The sequence below is a fragment of the Spea bombifrons genome, chromosome 6 (genome assembly GCF_027358695.1).
Source record: "Spea bombifrons isolate aSpeBom1 chromosome 6, aSpeBom1.2.pri, whole genome shotgun sequence".
In the NCBI taxonomy this organism is placed as follows: domain Eukaryota; kingdom Metazoa; phylum Chordata; class Amphibia; order Anura; family Pelobatidae; genus Spea; species Spea bombifrons.
This window is the reverse complement of record NC_071092.1, coordinates 43,584,376-43,603,182: the sequence shown is the minus strand read 5'-3', so window position 1 is coordinate 43,603,182 and position 18,807 is coordinate 43,584,376. Positions and strand designations below refer to the sequence as shown.

General features: G+C 40.0%; 3 protein-coding genes across 5 annotated transcripts; 2 read left to right on the top strand and 1 right to left on the bottom strand.

Annotated features, from left to right (window-relative positions):
• Positions 1-105: 105 nt before the first annotated feature.
• LOC128500371 (HORMA domain-containing protein 1-like) lies at positions 106-7,907 on the top strand. 3 transcript variants are annotated; one of them, XM_053469500.1, is made up of 11 exons: positions 106-216; positions 1,346-1,414; positions 2,213-2,357; positions 3,648-3,711; positions 4,320-4,356; positions 4,873-4,893; positions 5,741-5,767; positions 6,232-6,299; positions 6,780-6,931; positions 7,228-7,439; positions 7,677-7,907. In XM_053469500.1, the coding sequence occupies exons 2-11, from the start codon at positions 1,364-1,366 to the stop codon at positions 7,770-7,772; spliced, it is 873 nt and encodes a 290-aa protein (XP_053325475.1). In that variant the 5' UTR covers positions 106-216; positions 1,346-1,363; the 3' UTR covers positions 7,773-7,907. The 3 variants fall into 3 exon arrangements, with proteins under 3 accessions (XP_053325475.1, XP_053325472.1, XP_053325474.1); XM_053469497.1 differs by having other exon boundaries at positions 7,228-7,448; XM_053469499.1 differs by lacking the exon at positions 106-216 and having other exon boundaries at positions 1,262-1,414; positions 7,228-7,448.
• Positions 7,908-8,206: 299 nt separating this feature from the next.
• MMACHC (metabolism of cobalamin associated C) lies at positions 8,207-11,805 on the bottom strand. Its single transcript, XM_053469403.1, has 4 exons — positions 11,688-11,805; positions 10,427-10,621; positions 10,010-10,162; positions 8,207-9,247 (listed from the first exon to the last, which is right to left on the bottom strand). Exons 1-4 carry the CDS (start codon positions 11,763-11,765, stop codon positions 8,936-8,938), a joined length of 738 nt encoding a protein of 245 aa, XP_053325378.1. The 5' UTR covers positions 11,766-11,805; the 3' UTR covers positions 8,207-8,935.
• Positions 11,806-11,942: 137 nt separating this feature from the next.
• On the top strand, positions 11,943-17,917 carry LOC128500438 (golgin subfamily A member 6-like protein 26). The gene is made up of 12 exons (XM_053469601.1): positions 11,943-12,058; positions 12,507-12,580; positions 12,903-12,936; positions 13,209-13,369; positions 14,127-14,208; positions 14,718-14,910; positions 15,411-15,478; positions 15,734-15,810; positions 16,018-16,118; positions 16,890-16,972; positions 17,240-17,383; positions 17,718-17,917. Exons 2-12 carry the CDS (start codon positions 12,515-12,517, stop codon positions 17,852-17,854), a joined length of 1,146 nt encoding a protein of 381 aa, XP_053325576.1. The 5' UTR covers positions 11,943-12,058; positions 12,507-12,514; the 3' UTR covers positions 17,855-17,917.
• The last annotated feature ends 890 nt before the right edge of the window (positions 17,918-18,807 follow it).

Below are 18,807 nucleotides of genomic sequence, written 5' to 3'. Positions count from 1 at the left end.
AAGCTTATTAATTGAAATGTAAGCCTCTGTGCGTGACAGCGCAGAACTAACGACTACGGCACGATGGGAGTGCGCATGCGCAAGCCGAGAGCTTGGAAACCCGGGCTGCCGGCGCGCGAGGGTTCCAGCATTCTGATTGCCGATTGGATTGTTATACGGCAGCTTTTGGGCGGGAAACTGCGCCTCTGTCTGTCAGTAGCGATCGCCTCATGTCAGGTAAAGTGTAGGCGTCCCTCATAACTTATTATGCACTATTGCCTTCCGCTTCCTTCACTGGGATTTCCCTGGTATAACATTATTATGTTATAAGGCGAATAGTACGAGGCACATCGCAGTGTAGCATAATAAGGAGCCCCATCTATCGCAATACAGCCATGGTCACAATATGGTAGCGTTGGTTTGAGATTTAAAATGAAACTGCAGGACACGTCACCTCAGCTAGCAGCTGCTTATCTCCCTCCAGTGCATACACATAAACCATTGCCACAGCATGGAATCGTGCATGTGAGGCAGGAGTACCACAGATGTCACTGGAGGGGTAAAGGTTTGCAACCCCCCCCCCCACATAAATAGCCAAAAATTGTCAATTCTGACCTTGTGCCCTATTTCTAGCTATATGTAACCATGTCAGGCACTTAGTATAGAAGTACATTTTATCAACACATTAGATTTATAACCAATTGTCCTATTATTGTTATACATGTTATTGTGACCTTTAGGATCATTTTAGAGCCCTTTGATGTCCTCATACCCAGCAACGATTCTGAACTCCTAAAAAAGAGGGACTGTCCCTTCTAAGCAGGCGCACTTGGGATGTATGCTTGAGGGTAGTGCAGTTTCATGGTTATCTTAAACCAGGGGTGCATATTTATTATTTTTTTCACACATGTCCTGTTCATAAACTATTGATATGAGGTGGATTCACTATTGGTTATTAATTTGAATTGGGAATTATGAAGAGCAATTTAGTGAAACGTCTTATCATAGCAACCAGTGAAATATTTCAGTCAGGAAAATGCTGCTTGTTGCTATGGTGATAAGACCTCTCTTAATACCAAAATTGCTCTTAATAAATCACCTCATTATTACCGCATGCTAATAGTTACCTGGGTTGGCATCCCAGTTCTTTTACAGGATAATCTGGCAAGGGTTATGTCTGAAGGACGTTGGGGCCATCTTTATCTACAGCCCAGACTTTACATGCGCTCCTTAGAGTACCCGAGACATCCGTGAGCAAGAACATAACCTGATGCCCCTTTGCTTTAGAAAATCAGAGTTTATAATAACCGGTCAAGGTGAAGAATCTCCATAAAGTGATTTTATTTTATGTTTGGATGTGTTATAGGAATAATTCGCAAAGTCAATGGCGTCAATGCAGAAGATAAAGTGTCCTCAAAGCCAAGAAACATGTGGGGTAAGAGGGCCACATGAAAGACACTTTTTGTTTACCACTGATTACTTGGAAACTTGGGTTAGATACAATGGGAAGATCTAAAGAGAAATTGTAAAAATAAAATGAATACTGGATAGTAAATTGCGATTGTCTTATTCCTTCACAAGGTACTATTTACGGTACCTTTAAATGGGATACTTGTTTTAATTGAAGCATGTATTGTGGAGATCTCCTCCTGATCTCCTGAACTTAGCAGGTTATATTCCTACTCCTCTTATTTTATCAGTAATAAAACATTACATTATTTAAGCAGAAAGCTAGACATACTTAGTTAAAGGGACATTCCAGTGCCTTGTGTGGCCAATGAGGAATTCATAGGCACTTTAAAATGCATTCTTTAGCAGAAAGGAAAAAAAAAGAGGACTTACCTTTAGGAGAAGTTGAAGCTCCAGTTCTACAGTGCTCTATCCCCTCTAGTGTGTGGTTTTTGCACAGTCAGGAAAGAGCTTCCATTGAAGAGAAAGGGTGCACTTTCTGTGCAGGTGTCAGGGGTCTCAGACACCTTGGAGCTCTCAAGCAATTTGCTGGTTGGCGGTGGGTACGGTGGGCATACACATTATCAAGCTAAGGAAATAGGGGCAGGGTGAATCCTTCCATGCATTTCCAAGGGTAGAAATGTTAATTGAAAGGGGGCACTCAGTGTGTCCCTTTAAATGTTCATTAGTGGTTCATGACTTTTGTGACATGTAGATAGCAAAAACATTGAAGTGGCCTTCAGCATAAACAGTTTTGTAAAAGGTCATGTTTTTTCCCCGATAGTGGTCTTCCATCTTTCCAGTTGAAGTAAAAACACCTATCCAGTCTCTGATATTTATAAAACGGATGATGGCAATTTCGGTGTCTTGCATTACTTACCTACGTGGCATTTTCCCAGAAGATGCATATAGAATGCGATATTTAGAAGGTAATGTGCAGATAACTTAATAACGTTAATGTTACTAACCTGCTTGCACGGCATTCCAGAGCACAAGATATATTCTCATAAAGTTAATACATCTCATTGGACTTTTAGGATGCAGGTGAAACTATTATACATTTGAAAAAAAAATGTATAATGAGAATATAGAAATGTAAACACTTTAAACTGATAGGTTGATAATATCCACAAATAATCTCGCTGAAATGTGTTTTCAGAAATTAGAGAGAAAGTAAAAGTATCACTTGAAATGAAACTTTTTCTCACTGCCTTAGCCATTGCAGAACAAATGCGTTACTCCGTGGCCCTGGAAGAAGGAAACATAAAGCGGTTATAGCTAGAACACCTGCCTCACCACAGGGGCTCAGTTCTTTTTTTGTGCATCCTTACGCAGGTTGAGTGATTTGGGCCTTGTTATGTTCCCCTTTTTATTTTCCTTTAGCTAGAAATAGACTTTTATTTAGTGACAAAGCGGGTTTTCAGAAATCTGAAAGAGAGACACTGTTACCTCCTTGGCAATTCGCCTGTCAATATGGGAGAGATTCAAGCGGAGCCTGTCTGGCCCATCTTTTCACCTGGCTTTAACAGCTGGTGGGTCTCCTACACCACAGACCAGCCATCTAGATTGTAAGCTCATTTGAACAGGGCTCTCCCTAACTTTTGTTTGTGTAACACTTACATTTGTTATGTGCTGTTTTTGCAGTGCTGCAGAATATGTTGGTGTTATATAAACAATAAATAATAATCAGCTGTTTTATTCAATTCGACGACCATACTTTTTTTTTTCTTTACTTAGTTGCATAGATGAGGCACAAGCAGCACCTAGTGGCTATTTTTATTATTGCCATAAAAGTAGCTACTTGAATGTCCCGCTTCTTTGGGCAGGCAGGGGTTATATCTGCTGGAGAGGGAGAAACAAAATCTTCTTTTGCCTTGCCTTCAGGATAGAAATAGAAACTGTATGAGCGAAGTGTATTTAATAGTTTAATTAATAATTTACGAATGGATTATGAGAACGATCCTTGTCCCCATATATAATCCTCCATATTTCATATGTTTATTTAGCACAACAGTAACCGTTTTAAGTTTTCTTTCAGCCTTAATTCTACCTTTATCACTATCATGTCTGCAATAAATGTTGGGGTTCTGAAACATGGATTTCACTTTACTTTCTGATCTTTTACTCTTGAAGAATGGAATTATTTAAATAGTTTGTTTAGTTGGTTAGCTAAACTTTGGGATTTGCATTTATTTTATTTTATTTTTCTCATCTGCTAGAGATTGGTATAAAAATTTTGAGAGAAGATAGTTCATACCCCCAGGCATCAAAACTGATAAAATGGTGAGTATTTTTGATAAATGTATTATTTGATAAATGATAAAGTATTATTGGAAAAGTAATAATAATAGGCTCAAATATTATGCTTAATTATTCTTTTTCCTCATCTGGCTTCCCATAAGATTCATGTTTTTGTCTACCTTTAAGTACATGTATGCGGTGTTTTGACTGCTTCCAAAAGTGCATCCAGTATACAGTACATACACAATGTCCTTCTGCCACATATCCAGAGACCAGTCCCTTTAGTCCCTGAAAATATAAGAATAAGCAAATATTGGGGTAAATAATTATTTGTTGACAGGACTGGGTGTGAAAAGTAATAGTGGTTATTTATCTAATGGCGTATTTAATTATGATGACCTTTGGCTATTAACCCTTTAAAGACTAAGGTTATTTTTACACAGACGGGAGTATTTTCACTGTTTTTCTTCAGTAATGATTTTTTTTCTTTCTGCTTTAAAAAGGTTGATGATTGTTTTGCACTTCTTCTCCTTGTAAGAAACAGTATGTAGGAACATTCTGAGCACTTGTGTTTCTTTGATATTTGAATATGCTTCATATTTTGCAAACCTTCCACATTTGGCTCTGGATCACATGCACTTTTTCTGTAGGATGAAGGGATGCTTTGATGCATTAGAAAAGAAATATGTAAGTACATGATTTTATACAAAAAATATGGTGATGAACTAAAGAGGCACTGGCCTGCTAAACTTTACTTAAATTAGCAGTCCAGAATATCTACAAATGCATTCATATACACTACCACTACCGGTTGGTAGCCTAGATCTCTCTGACCTTTGCAAGAAGTCATCAGATCTGGCTACAGACAAAAATAAGCAGTATTCAGTGTGTTGTATTTAGAATGTATTACATTTACAGACCGATAGGTAGCCTGACAGCAGTGAGGTGACTTTAGAAAGTACCAATATGCAACAAAAGGCGCACATAACTGGGTTACATTTAAACATAAATATGACTAACAATTATTGTGATAGAATATCTTTAGAAATACATAAAAGTTAAGCTGTACATTGAACTCATTCTGCAATTCTTCTTAGAACATTTGTGGAAATGACAGGTATGGAGGACCCAAAATGTATAAATCCAAAGATGAATTTAATGCCAATATTTAGCTTACTAATTTTTTTTTACCTTTTCTTTCAGCTGCAAATGGTGATACTTGGAGTGAGTGTCTATTAGAAAATATTGTAATCTGTATATTGTTTGTTCCTTAAAACTTGAATACAAGCAAAGTATTATTGTAACATTCCTGAAAAATGATATTGTTTCCATTGATTTGCTTGCTTGCTTAATTTGAATTATCTCCCTCGGTTGTTGATCTGAGACGTATCTTAATTAAATTATAAGGTTCATGTCAATGCATTAAACTTAGCGTTACGATGTGCCAAGCTGGCCATGCATAAAACCTCAAAATTACAACGGATAGTATTATTCAGTAAACTCTGTTTAAACCTTCATTCACAAAAGGATATCAACTTTTGCTCCATCAAGCCTCTTCTTATGCGATTACTCCTGAGGGTTTGCAAACAAGGAATGAAGCACCAGATTTATTTAAAGGTGCTATTCCACTTAGACAAAGCATCAATTGCACTCTCTAACGTGTTAAGCAAATGCATCCTACCAGATGTTATGTTTTCTTAACATCATAAAAGCAGCACAAACATTCAGTAGGCCTTTTTTACGTCAGCGTCTGCTTTGGTGGCATTTTACAATTTAGCTTTCCCTTAAACATGAGGAAAAATGTCACGATTGCTGCATGTAGTTATAAAGAGATCATATTTTGTGTCCCATAGAATATGGAATTTACATTAAGACTGAAGATGTCTGAATATATGAATGGACATTCATAACTGTATTCATAAAATGAATTCATATAAAGAGGAAGTCAGATTTCCTTTTGTGAAGAGGTAGCAGAAAACAATGAAATCATAGAGTGCTTTTAGCATCATCAATACAAATTATATGTGTTTTCGTTCAGCATGATATATATAGTTTTGTTCTTTTTTTGCAGGTTTACAAAAATACAGACGACCCCAGTGTAATGTATAGGTTTATATGGTTTTCTGCAGTTCTGGATTGTCATTTTAGGAAATTACATTTTATTACATCATATCATGCCGATGCCATTGCGATCTTAAAATGTATTTGTTTCTTTTTGGTTTTACCACACAGTTCTCACTATGTAGTATAAAGGTCCATCTCTGGCTGAGGTGGCCCTGCATAATGTATCGCTCAGTCGGTGAGGTAACTTACATGACACCTTACGTATACCTTACGTCTCCTTTATACAGGAGACCATCCAAGCTATTCTTGGAACAGAAGCTCATAATGTAAATATAATTGAGATTAAACTGCAACCTCTTCTACCAGCTCCCTGTTAAAGTTTTAATAAACCTAAACAGATCAGAATTAAACCAAAGTTGCTGATATTCTGTTTTAAATACAGCTTCTCTAAAAAGAAATCAATATTCTAACATCATTATTTTGTTTTCAATTGTTTAGAGCTTGATTGAGTCTTATCAATTTAAGTTTAATTACACCACAAAAGGACCTCAGATGGACATTGTTAGGTAATTGTAAAAATGTTTTATTAAATTGCATTTTACTTGAATAAACAAATCGTTAAATGCGTTCATGATGGAATTAGATTTTGGGACACGGTGGTGTTTCTTCCGTCCCTGTACCATGGATTATGCTGTACGTTTGGGCTAAACAGAAGATTGCTCTTCAGCTTTTATTGAGCTACAAGTGCAATGATTGTCACCCAGCTTTTAAACTGATGGGAATCACACAAACCTCATTTCAGGAGGACCTTACATCTCTTCCGGTGCCTAAATAATATACTTCTGTCGGTGTCTGCCCCCAGAACATGCACGGTGTGCAGAAGGGGAGGGAATGCTCGTCTACCTACCTGCAACAATACAGTTAGCACAGTAAAGCCTCAGTGTTGATGAACCAGATTAAAGAATGTCTTAAGTAAAGCTGATCACACTGTCCAGTTGTTTGTTCAGATCCAGTTTAAATATCTTTTGATACTTGTCTTTTTCCAGCGACAGAAAGCACCTTCTCAAAAACTGCACTATGGATGACATAAAGAGCGCATCAATCTCTCTAATCCGAAAAATATTCTTCCTGATGCACAATCTGGGACCCCTGCCCAGCGACGTCTCACTGACCATGAAACTCTTCTACTACGACGCAGGTAAGCGATACAGCTCGAAGCACGAGACGTCCCCACGTTACGTAAAGGGAATGTTAAAACGTTTATTTTGCCGATAATACCATTATATTGTAAAACTACTCATCCCTCAAAAACACAATATTTCTGCATAATGCATCAGATTTTGTTATTTTAGAATGCTGGTAAATGCTAAGTGGTTCGACTTCATCAGCAACATACAGCGATGGACTGCTACTTGAGAATCTGAGTGCGCTATGAATAATTAAAATGGTCTTATCTTTACCGCTGGTAAAATGTGTTATCTTTAATGATTCTAGTGACACCCGTGATGTACCAACCTCCGGGCTTTAAGGAGGGGGAGAATCATACAATACTGTTTGAAGGTAACCCCGTGCAGGTGAAGCTGGCAGAGGTGTCGACGTCATTCCACTTGATAAAAGTCCGCGTTACCACTGAGCAGGAAAGAATGGAAAATCTTCAGCATCGATCGGTACTAAAGGAAGAGAAAGAGAATGCAGAGCCACAGAAGGTATATTCTGTGAGATGCTTTCTTTACATTTATAATCAGGGACAGGCCAGTGGTCCAGGTTCTTCAAACAGGGCCGGCCCTCTCACAGAGGCTTAATGGGGTCACGTCAAGACACACAAGGGGAGCATTAGACGGGTGTTAGAGCGATTGTGTGCATTAGTGTTTATGTTAATATACGGGAGTGGGTGAGGGGCACTCGGCTTTTCTTTAGAGTTTCACTGGTACCTTTTTGCTTAGGTTCATGGAAATACCGCTGCCAGGAAACCTGAAGTAAAGACCAGGAAACCTAAAGTGAACAGAACATCTAGGAAGAGAAGGCAGAAAAGACTTTAATGCCTTTCCAAGTAACACTCTACTGCTTTGTGTTTAGGTTTTGAAGCACAGAATACTCCAGTTACCCGTTACTGTATTTTACTTCTCATACTCCTAGCGCCAGAATAAAATGACTTGTTTTTCAAGAGGAAACAAGCTATAAATTCCTTGCCACATACCTGGGTGAATGTCATCACGCCTACCCGGTGGGCAATTAAATCCAGAGCTTACCAGTGCTAGTGTGTATTTTATGGAGGGAAAGGAATGCGTTCACAAAACTAGTGGGTATGTATTATATCAAACGTCTGTGGCAGGAAGAGCTTGGTTATTGTAACATCCACCTACTAACACATTGTCCTTTCCACCATCCCCGACCTCTACCTGAACCATTCGTTCCGGCTCATTCCATACCACCAACTTCACAATCATTACCAAGACAATTAATGAGAACTCGCTTGTATAAACATATATTTTATTCTTCCAGCACCAATTAATGTTGGTTACATTACAGTATCAGAAATTGGTGGTTCTTAAACTTGGCGCGGTTTGACCATTCTAGACAAAGCACTTGGGTTGCACTTTGTAATTCTGAAAATACATTTTTTTGGAGCAACTTAAATATGTCTCGTAAAAAAAACAAAACACCGTACCTTCTAGGTTATTCATCCTAAGAACTAACTTGCGGTCCATAGACCAGTTTGATAACCCAATGTGCCCCCCCCCCTTATAATATTACTATTATAACATAAAACCATGATATTCCAAAGCGCTGTACAATTGGTAAACAGGGCAGAAGTAGTTTATAATATAATTTGACAGAAACAAAAAAGGTAAGAAGGGGCCCTGCTCAACCAAGCTTACTAAAATAACTAAAATAATCCATAAATAAAATACCTTCCGAGTACCAAAATATTTTATCCCCGCAAACCAATTAAAATACAGTAATATATTATCTTAAATAGACATCAATTCCTTCAGAGCCAGAGTGATCAGAGGGTAACTGTAACTGGTCCCAGCACCGAAATTCGTGGTAGGCCCTCTCACTCTCTCTAAATGTTTCACTACCTCCAATTTTCAATAAATAGATATAGAATCTTTACAGGTTACTGACATGGGATACAGTTTTAACGACGGGTCAGTTTATAGTCTTGCTATTTTATTAAAACTATCTGCCCTTCCCAGGGTCAACAGGGAGGACTTGGTTGAATTGTACCCCAAAGCTCCAGCAGCTTAAGCCTCTCTGCTGGCGGAGTCGCAAAGTAAAGGGTCTGTTCTGCAGAGTATCGCTGCTCCGCTGGAAGCACATCGCGGTACTTGCCATCTCTCCAACGAAAGTTAAAGTCCTCCAGCAACCGGATCCTATCTTCCCGGCAGGGTATGCAGTCTATAGGGAGGCTCTGCTCCAGGTTCGGAGCCTGAACCTCTTTGAACACCAACACAGCCCTGATCGCAAACCAGCCGCCGAACCTGGGGTGTATACAGACACCAAACATCTTCTGAAACAGACAGGAGGGAAGACTCAGTTACTGTATTCTTGGGACTTACGTCAATAACAAAATAATCATCATACAGAACAGTACGCAGGACACAAAGCGCACCAGCAAAAATGTATTTTTCCACCTTAAACTTACCGATCATACACGTTCTTCCAATGCAATCCACTCACTTTGGGTTTAACATTTTAACAAACCACACCTTACCTTCTCTAAACAAACTGTCTATACAGTCATTTCTCATTACTTAATCATGGGAACCCTTAATAAAAGACCTCAACGGATCCTTAGAACACGACACCGGGGACAATGACTCTATAAACCAGCACGTCAGATCCAGAAGAAATTATAAAGCTTCCGAGGACTTTTCCTTCAGATCCGTGTAAACTGAGATATCATAGAGCCGCTTTCTGGCTGATAACGCTGCAAGTCCAAAGATTTACTAGAAACGGATAGATTTAGGGCAAAGGAGAAAAAGTTTTCCTATGGACTTTGACCCATAATCGCTATCAGATACACAATGATTGTACAAAGATTATTTGGCTTTAAAGAGCAAACATTTCAATACTTTCTCTGCAGTTAATCACATACGATAAGATAACAGGGAGAAACAAAACCCAGCCGCTGGAAACTAGCCACATGCCCACAAAAAACGTACAATACGGAACTCGCAATATCAGGATATGTGACAAACTCAACACAATACAAAGCATTAAATGCATAGCATTAAAAACAAATCAAATTTAAGTCATTTAGGGAAAACACCTTTTCTCCCCAGGGATCGTCCGTTACATCCTTGCGCTGATAATAATAGGTCGCGCCGGACACGTGAGCCGCCGTCTGCATCAAAACCTTGGGCCGTCGGTTGGGATGGAGCTCGTAGTCGTAGATAACATCGATCTCGCGGGAGGCAAATCGCTGTGAATAAAGCAATTATTTTATCTGCCAGGCGGCAAAACAATGACAACTTCCAGCTGGAAACAAAAAGATACCCCATGATCGCTGAACAGATGTTCCGACGTGGACACCAGATTAGTGATGTGACAATTCCTATGTTCTAATGATGATTAATCTCACATGGAGAATTGAAGCGAACAACCCCAGCCATACACGGAATTACATCATAAAGACACAACGTGACCTGTGAAAACGTGGTCTGGGGAACGTCCGGCTGGGACTCACCTCCTTTGCTAGGGATATGTGGTAGGAGATACACTGATCGATAGGATCCCGGAGGCTCTGCAGCTTGTGGTCACAGAGGAACGGTTTGAAGGCCCTTTCAAACATCGACGGGGCACTAAGGACAACAAAAGCCAAAGTATCTCCTGGGTACGGGAGGTGGAAGGCTTGATCCAGCACCGCATTGTACCAGCCAATCTGAAACAGAACGTATAGATGAATAATTTAAATAGGGATTAAAACAGCAAATAAACGCTAAAACAGGAACGAGTAACGCCATGACATCAGAGTTACCTGGGGATAAAAAGACACAGCATTGATCCATCACTGAAGAGAATTAGATGCTTTATCTATGTAAACATTATCTACATTATCTACGTATGGGGTATTATCACACCGGTGGTGGTTATAACAAAGTTCTGTTTAAACAGATCTTCTGTGTGTTCCTTTTTACAATCAAAATGTCTCGACAGAAGGCTCTTCACGAGCTCGGAGTGTTTGGGGTGTAAACATGTCGTATTTATTTATCGCCAACAGGCGAGAACAGAGGAGCTACTGAAAGCACACGTTACAACAGCAAGAACATCAGACACTCAATAGAGATTATTATTACTTATACAGCGCCAACAATTCCCGCAGCGTATCTTACAGTCAAAAGGTCTGAAAGAGGGTCCGGCTCACACCGAATGTTTAAGAAAACGCACAGGAAAGGTGGTCTAGTTTAGGTCATTTTTAATGCCAGCTAACGTTTAAAGTAGTTTTAAAATTCTTTAGCTACACTGACCCATAATTCATGGTATTGGCCAACAAATATGTAAATACAGCATGCAGTAACTATATCTGCATGAATTATCTATACTGCTTTCTTCTCTATCTCACACAAGGGGGTCTATTCACTAAAGGGAGAGTTGTGATATTAACTATTCATCATGAAGGGTCAGCCCTACCAAATTTCTCAGCAAGAAGTTCAAAGCAGGGCATGTATAATGTATGATGTATGATTTCATTGAGAAGGGGGCACTGAAGAAATCTCTCTGATTTAACAATACATTATACAGGGCCAGCCAAGCTCTTCCTGCAGCAGAAGCTCACTGCCTACTTTATATATAGTAAAGCAATGTCGTGGAATCCACAACTCTCCTGTAGACCCTCCCTTTAGTGAATAGACCCCAAGGACACGAGTTTTCCATACACATACCTGACCTCAGACGCATGCTGAAGGCCAGGAGCCCGGAACCCGTCGGATTTGGGATCTAACAATTACCTGAAAGGGATAAACCTCAAACCCAAAAGGTTGCAGAATCTCCTGCAGCTGTTCCCGCAGCTCCACGTGTGTCACCATAACAGCTGCCAATCCGTCCGCTGCCACAGTCAAACTTCCAGAGCCGCGCACTGCATCGTGGGAGGTGTAGTATATCGCCCGGGAGGCGCGGCTTAACGTCAGCTCATCTTTACAGAGCGACTTCCGGTCTCACAGTGGGAATTGTAGTTTTCTCCAGCAAAGAATTCTTCCTGCCGGATGCGTGGTGGAACTACAGCTCCCGTCATGCTCTGCTCGGGTTCGTTACGTTAGACGGGACGCTGGTAACTTGGAGACAATTCGAATCGTTTGGAGTGGGCTGGAGAAACGAAAAGGTAGGCGGCTGCTTTGTCACGAACACTTGGGGAAATGATATATAATATATATAATATATAACATGCGTATATCGTTATTACACATACATGTAAAATATATACATTACAGCTTTGCATTAGTTGTGCCCACCGTTTGACGCCTGTAGTAAATTAGCCTTTGTTACTGTAGGTACGACCATCCTTGGATGCGATAATAAGGTTTTACAGATAATTAGCCTTATTGGTTGAGGAAATTAACCCTTTGGGCACTTGCTGTAATTAAATTACTAAAACCACTGTTGTTATTATTTTTATTCATTATCTTTTATTTATATAGCCGCCAATTACAGTACATGCAGAGCTTCTTACTGCCCATGCTTTGGAAGATACATTAGGTAAAGACCCTTCGCGCATGCTTACGCTCTAAACATCTGTTTCCGGTAATATCGATGATCATCTTTTTTTCCAGGTTCGAATATGAACTGGGAAGCAAAGCTGGACTCTATCCTGACTTCAACCGACAGCAATATGGCTAAAATCAAGGTCAGAGATATAAAGATCATAGGAGAACGATCTATGAGCTTCATATTACAGCCCTGCGGAATACAATGGCGCTATATATAGCAATAAAATAATAATAATATATTATAAAAAATAACAGCAAAAAGGGAAATGTACATACAGCAGAAACATGTTTAGAACACGAGAAGGGATCTCCCCTAATGTTTCATACCTTTAATATTCATATCCTTCCAGACCTGCCCCTGCAACTAATGTATTTATGTAGAATATCTGCCGTCACATTCTATGTCAGTTCTTCTCAGTCTATGCCCACACTGCATTACTTCTATTATTTTCATTGCAGGAGAGGCTGTATACAAGAGCGGAGCTCACAAGAGGTAAGTATCACTCGGTATTATGGTGCTTTCTATCGCATTCAATGATGAAGATGTTATGTGGGAATGCCTCGTGTTTTAAAACCAGTAGCCGTGGCCTGTGGCTACTGTATAGGCTTAACCTGTATAGTTGTATGGCACCTTTAACTGGATTGCAAGCTCTTTGGAACAGAGTCAGTGGTATCTTTGTTACTCTACATCTGCTAGGGTGCCTTCAGATACCACAGCGGGGTGTATGAAAATGAGTTTTGCTGATGCTTTTTTGCATTTTCCAGGAGACACTCATTTGGATTTGCCACTTGGGAAGATATCTCTCTATGAAGACAGACCCTCTAAACCTTCGTCACCATATGTGTCCCCCACTAATACCTTTAATTATGTATCCTCCTCCGAAGACCTGGTGGCCATCAGTAGCCAGCTTCTATCTCAGGCCAAGGTAACATAATGCAAGCTTATAATTGGCTGTTTATGTGGTGTGTGTGTGTGTGTGTATATATATATATATATATATATATATATATATATATATATATATAAAATCTCTAGCTATATTACTACGGTTTATAGATGTACATTCTAGCTTTAGACAAACAGCTCACACCTTTTGACTCTGGTTGTCAATGTTGATTAGTAAGGAATTTTTGCTTCCCTTTTTTGCCTGCAGTAATAATTCTCTGTGTGTAACGGGCACCAGCATGACAGAAATAGAAATATATCCAAGTACTGAAACATTGAGAGAAATGACTAAGGGGTTATGGGGGAGGCTGTGACAGTGAGTGGGTTGTTGTATTGTGGGATGATTGGCACATTAAAGGTTTTGAGGCTAGTGGGCACCTGAGGGGGTCCAGGTGAGATGCTATGCGATAATATTTATGAGGATTGGAGGTGGGAATGAGAGATCATGTATGGTGGGAGTATAGGAGACATACAGAAAGAGTGTGGGGGTACCGTTAGTGATGGCTCCATATGTCAAATGCATGATTTTAACGTGATTCGTGGAAGACTTAGTGATGACTTGGCAAAGAGTGAAGCAAGAAAAACCCATGCCCCCATCAAGATCTTGAGATTAGAACAGAGGTTTTCAGCATCTAGGAGAATGTAACAATTCTAAAAGAAATATATTGTAAATGCAAAGAATTATTTAAGTGTTAGACTTCAGCGGTGCTTTGACACTTGTCATGCTTTCCTCCTAGATGATCTCCACACTTCACCAGTCGATCGACAGACTGGAGCGAGACCGGGACCAGCAGCAGCAGAGAATCCAAAGCTTGGAAGGTAGGAATCTGGTTCACGGCTAACGTTTCTGCCAGCATCGTATATTATATGATCGTGGAGATAACGTGATAGCATGCTGTTGTGTATTCCTTGGTTAAAGGGGGGGACATACAGGGTCTGCGTCAGAATCAGGCACCTGTTGAACTACTAGAAAGCTTTCTGCTTGTTTGACGCTGACATCTAGTAGGCATTTTTGTGTATTGCAACAGATTTATTGTCATCTATAAATTATTAAGCAAACTTGTGCTCTAACTTCAAGTCCTAGTTACTTTTTTTTAGTGTAAAGGCACTATTGCATTTTCTACTTGTCCCCATCTTTAATTCTCTAATCTCATATATATATATATATATATATATATATATATATATATATATATATATATATATAATATGGAGATGGCACAGTGAACTGCCACATTTCTTAATAAATGAGGCTAATGTGCCTTTTACAGATGCAATTATATATTTTTTGTATAGTGCCTCATACAATTTGTATCTATTTGTCATAGATGAAGTACATAGTCTGCGAGCTGCACGTAGGGACACTCATCAGTATGAGCTGGAGAGGAAGATGGAAAGGCTTCGACAAGAGGTATCAAGTGAATTAAGGCACCTTCAGGAGAGAGGGCGAGACTCATCTGCCGGAGCATCAGGTTCCGGGCAGCGCTCTATAGTCGGCGTCATACAGGAGGTGAATGAAAAGTAAGTGATGTGGACACCAGAAGTGGCAATGACATTAACGCACATAAAGATACATCGGTACAGGAGCGGAGAGGGTTCTGCTCCTGTGAGCTTACAACCTGTTGTTGATAGCGAAATAGAAGCGTGCAGAATTGCAGCAGAAGTGCAGCGTGTGAAATTCTGTTGCTTGGAGATACTTGACTACTACTGAGTAACCGGATTCTTCATGGCAGCTCCAAAAGTACATAAAATCCATTCCCTTTTACATCAGAAATAATTTGAGCACTTCCATGAGCCATGATCCCATGATCTTATTACACAAAAGTAAATAATCTTTGCAACAACCCCAGTACAGTGAAAGAACTATATTAATTATACAGCTGATTCAACAATTTGACTTAATAAAAAAACGCAGTGCATTCAATATTGTCAACATAGACTAGCAGATGTAAGAGTGAAAATGAATAGTATGTTAAACGTGGCCTGTCCTCCATCAATACACTTATTTTTTTTGTTTACAGCAAAAGACTGCTTTGGAAAGAGTATGAGAGCATGCGCAGAGACACCGACTACCTGAACCAGCGCCTCCGTAAGTGCCGTTCTATGTGCTGGAGCTGCAGTAACGAGGCTCTTGGCTCTTCTGGCTGATGCCTGGCAAGGGTTAACATTAGATCGCTCTGTGTTCTGTTATAATGTATTGAGCATCATTTTGATGGCAGCTCTGCATATGAGTTTCTACCAGCCTTCTGTTAGAGAGCTTGCTTGGGTCACCGCTTCTGTCATTTATTTCCCCTTATTTAATGTGAATCAATGTGTCTAAAGGGCTTTGTATTCGTGTGTCCAGGCCAGCAGGAGGAGGACATGCTTCAACAGATCTCAGACAGTCAGGAAGTAAAGCGAGCCCAGGACAGGACCGCTAAGGTTTGTGGCTGCCCCAGCCTTTGTTGGTGTTCAGTTTGCCGCTAACATGACAAGCCCCCCTTACTGCTCAGCATGCCACTGGTGGGCTTCCCAGGTTATGAAGACTTGTACTGAATAGTCATCACACACTTTATCAGACACACCGTGTCGGTAAAGAAATATCCCCTGCCATGTTATTTCCCTCTCTCTCTCTCTGCTTGTATTCAGATGCTGGAAGAAATCCTGAGCAGCCAGCAGATGCAGAGAGCGGAGGTGAGCAGAACGAGGTCTGACACCCATGGAATACAGCGAGACCTGCTGCAGATCAGGTACAGTCAAAAACTCTTCCTCTTCCAAGGTAATATAAATTACTCTTCATATATTATTTAATTTTTTTGCTGGCTGAAACGTAATTATTTTGGTCCTTCTGAGCATCAGTATGGAGTTTCCTTGTATCATTTCAGCTGGCTTAGCTTACAGTTATTTATTTTTAATAGTTGTGCTTTGGTTATAACTGAACATAAGAGGCAACGATTTAGACTACAAATACACACCAGACACTGCTGTGCTGGGATGTACACTACCATTCAAGAGTTTTGTGTCAATTAGCTTTTTTCATGGAAAATAAGGAAATTTCTAGCTGTAATATAAGGGTTTCTAACGATCAATTAGCCTTTTAAACTTAAACTTGGATCAGCGAACGCAACCTGCCATTGGAACACAGGAGTGATGGGAGTGATAAAGGAGTGATGGGAGTGATAAAGGAGTGATGGGAGTGATATAGGAGTGATGGGAGTGATAAAGGAGTGATGGGAGTGATATAGGAGTGATGGGAGGGATAAAGAGCCTCTGTACACCTATGAAGAGATTCCATTAAAAATCAGCCATTTCCAGCTACAATAGTCATTTACAACATTAACCCTGTCTGCTCTGGATTTTCTGATCCATTTCATGTTATTTTAATGGACAAAATTTGCTTTACTTTCAAAAACAAGAAAGTGTCTGACAACCAAACATTTGAACGGTACTGTATGCCTGTGCTCGGCTCGTTTTCAGTTTACTGATCGTAAAATAAATCTGTTTGTGCTAATAATCTGCAGGTCGTCTATCGGTGAGTTAAAGGAAGACGTGAGAATCCTGGAAGGGAAGGTATATACGCACTCGGCCAGGAGAGAGAGAACTGGTAGGTGAAATCCCATTATTCCTGCTTTATTTCATCTTTCCAAATGAATTTAATTTATAAATGTATTTTCCAAATTCTTTTTTTCTTTCTGTTTTTCCCATGATGGGGGTATATTCTGCCATTATGATAAGCTACCATAATTATAATAAGAAATGTTATATCTTATTCCTATGGTTCCTGCTCTCATGATCTTGAGACAAAACTGTGGAATTATTTAAACTAGTTGTTTTTCACTCACTTTTGTATAATAAGCGTATTTATCCGCAGAAAAAGCCAAATCAAAACGGAGTAAGAAGGGAACCACATTTTCTTCACCTTCTTCCAGCGAGGACTCTGCTTCCCAAATCAACCTGGCTGATATTAGTTCCGATGACACGTCCAGCAGCTTAGACATCCCCTCTGTCTCACGAGGTATGTCTCTTTTTACTGGTGGTCCCCAAATTAATTGTATCGTCTCCCTTTGGGGAGGGTCATAAGGGCCAGTTTAAAAAAGTACATTGTAGCCAGTTATCATAGTAGAGGCATATGACACCGAAGAGGTTATGGTGGAGAGTTTGATAAGTGGCCTTATCACCATAGCAACTGATGGAGTGTATAATCACACCTTTCGTTTCCAAGAGGCACAATATTAATGGTGAAATATAAACATGAAATTGACTTCATTGAAACATTAGTTGTTCTGTGTCCCAAACATTACTTCTACTGACAAACCATACCATGTTTGTATTATTATTATTATTATTAGGCTCCAAAGGAAAATCCAGCAGCCACAAACTGGGCAGCAGAAAGAAAACCACCATATTCCTGAAAGAGGGTGACCTAAGCGATGACCTTGATGGGCTTTCCGACAGTCCTCCAGAACTCAGTTTCAATGATCTCTGACATGGCTGTGATGTCACTAGAAGGGGAGGGACATTTACTTCTCAGGTCTTGGCAGCGCAGCACGTCGCTCCTGCTAACCAAAGACACCGCATTTCAGAAGCTGCTGATTTACTGTACGCTGCGATCACCAAGGAAAACTATTTTTTTTCTAGATTGTTTTTATAGTTTTTTTTTCTTTTAAGGAATGAGTGAAACAAATTTACACATTACTGACTCGTATACATCAATTTCTCTTTTAATGTGAAACCGCGAGGAGTCAGGAGACGTTTTAAATGCCGGTTCTGTTTCCGTCGCTTGCGCGATCTAACGGAGCGGCGTTTACCAAGGACGTCGGGCGAGGAGTCTGTGTTGCTGACGGATTATTATCGCTGTTTATACAGCAGTAGATTTTAGCCGCTCGTCTGGGTAAAAGTGCTGGTTAAACATCTGTTACCCTATTGCTGCTAATATGATTTACTCCAAATGCCTGTTCTTTTGCTGTATTATTATGTAATTGAATATTTTATGTGTTTAAGGGTCATGTGACTTTTCCTGATTGGTTTGAGATCAGTCTAACCCATTCCTATTTTGACCTCGTGTTGGTGAAGCCTCTTGCAGCGCGCTCCGGAGCAGCCCCACCACTGAAGGATGTATATTAAAGCACTTTGTAAACGCTTTAATATGCATTTGTTTACCTAAAGAATAAAAACCACCTTCATGAGAACCGGCAGCGCACATCCAGGTGTTCTTTTGGATTTGGTACCACTTTCATGCAACGGACGGGTCCGCTTTGTGCACAGGTGTGTAGGGGGTCTCAGTAGACCCCCCCCCCGGAATGCATAGGGAGCCAGCACCACAGCATGTTGGCATGCGCCAGGGACAGAAGGCTGATGCATGGTGGGGGAGCAGGATTGTGGCGAATCGCTCCATGTATGTGCAAGGAGGTAAAAATGTTCATTTAAAGTGCACTTTAT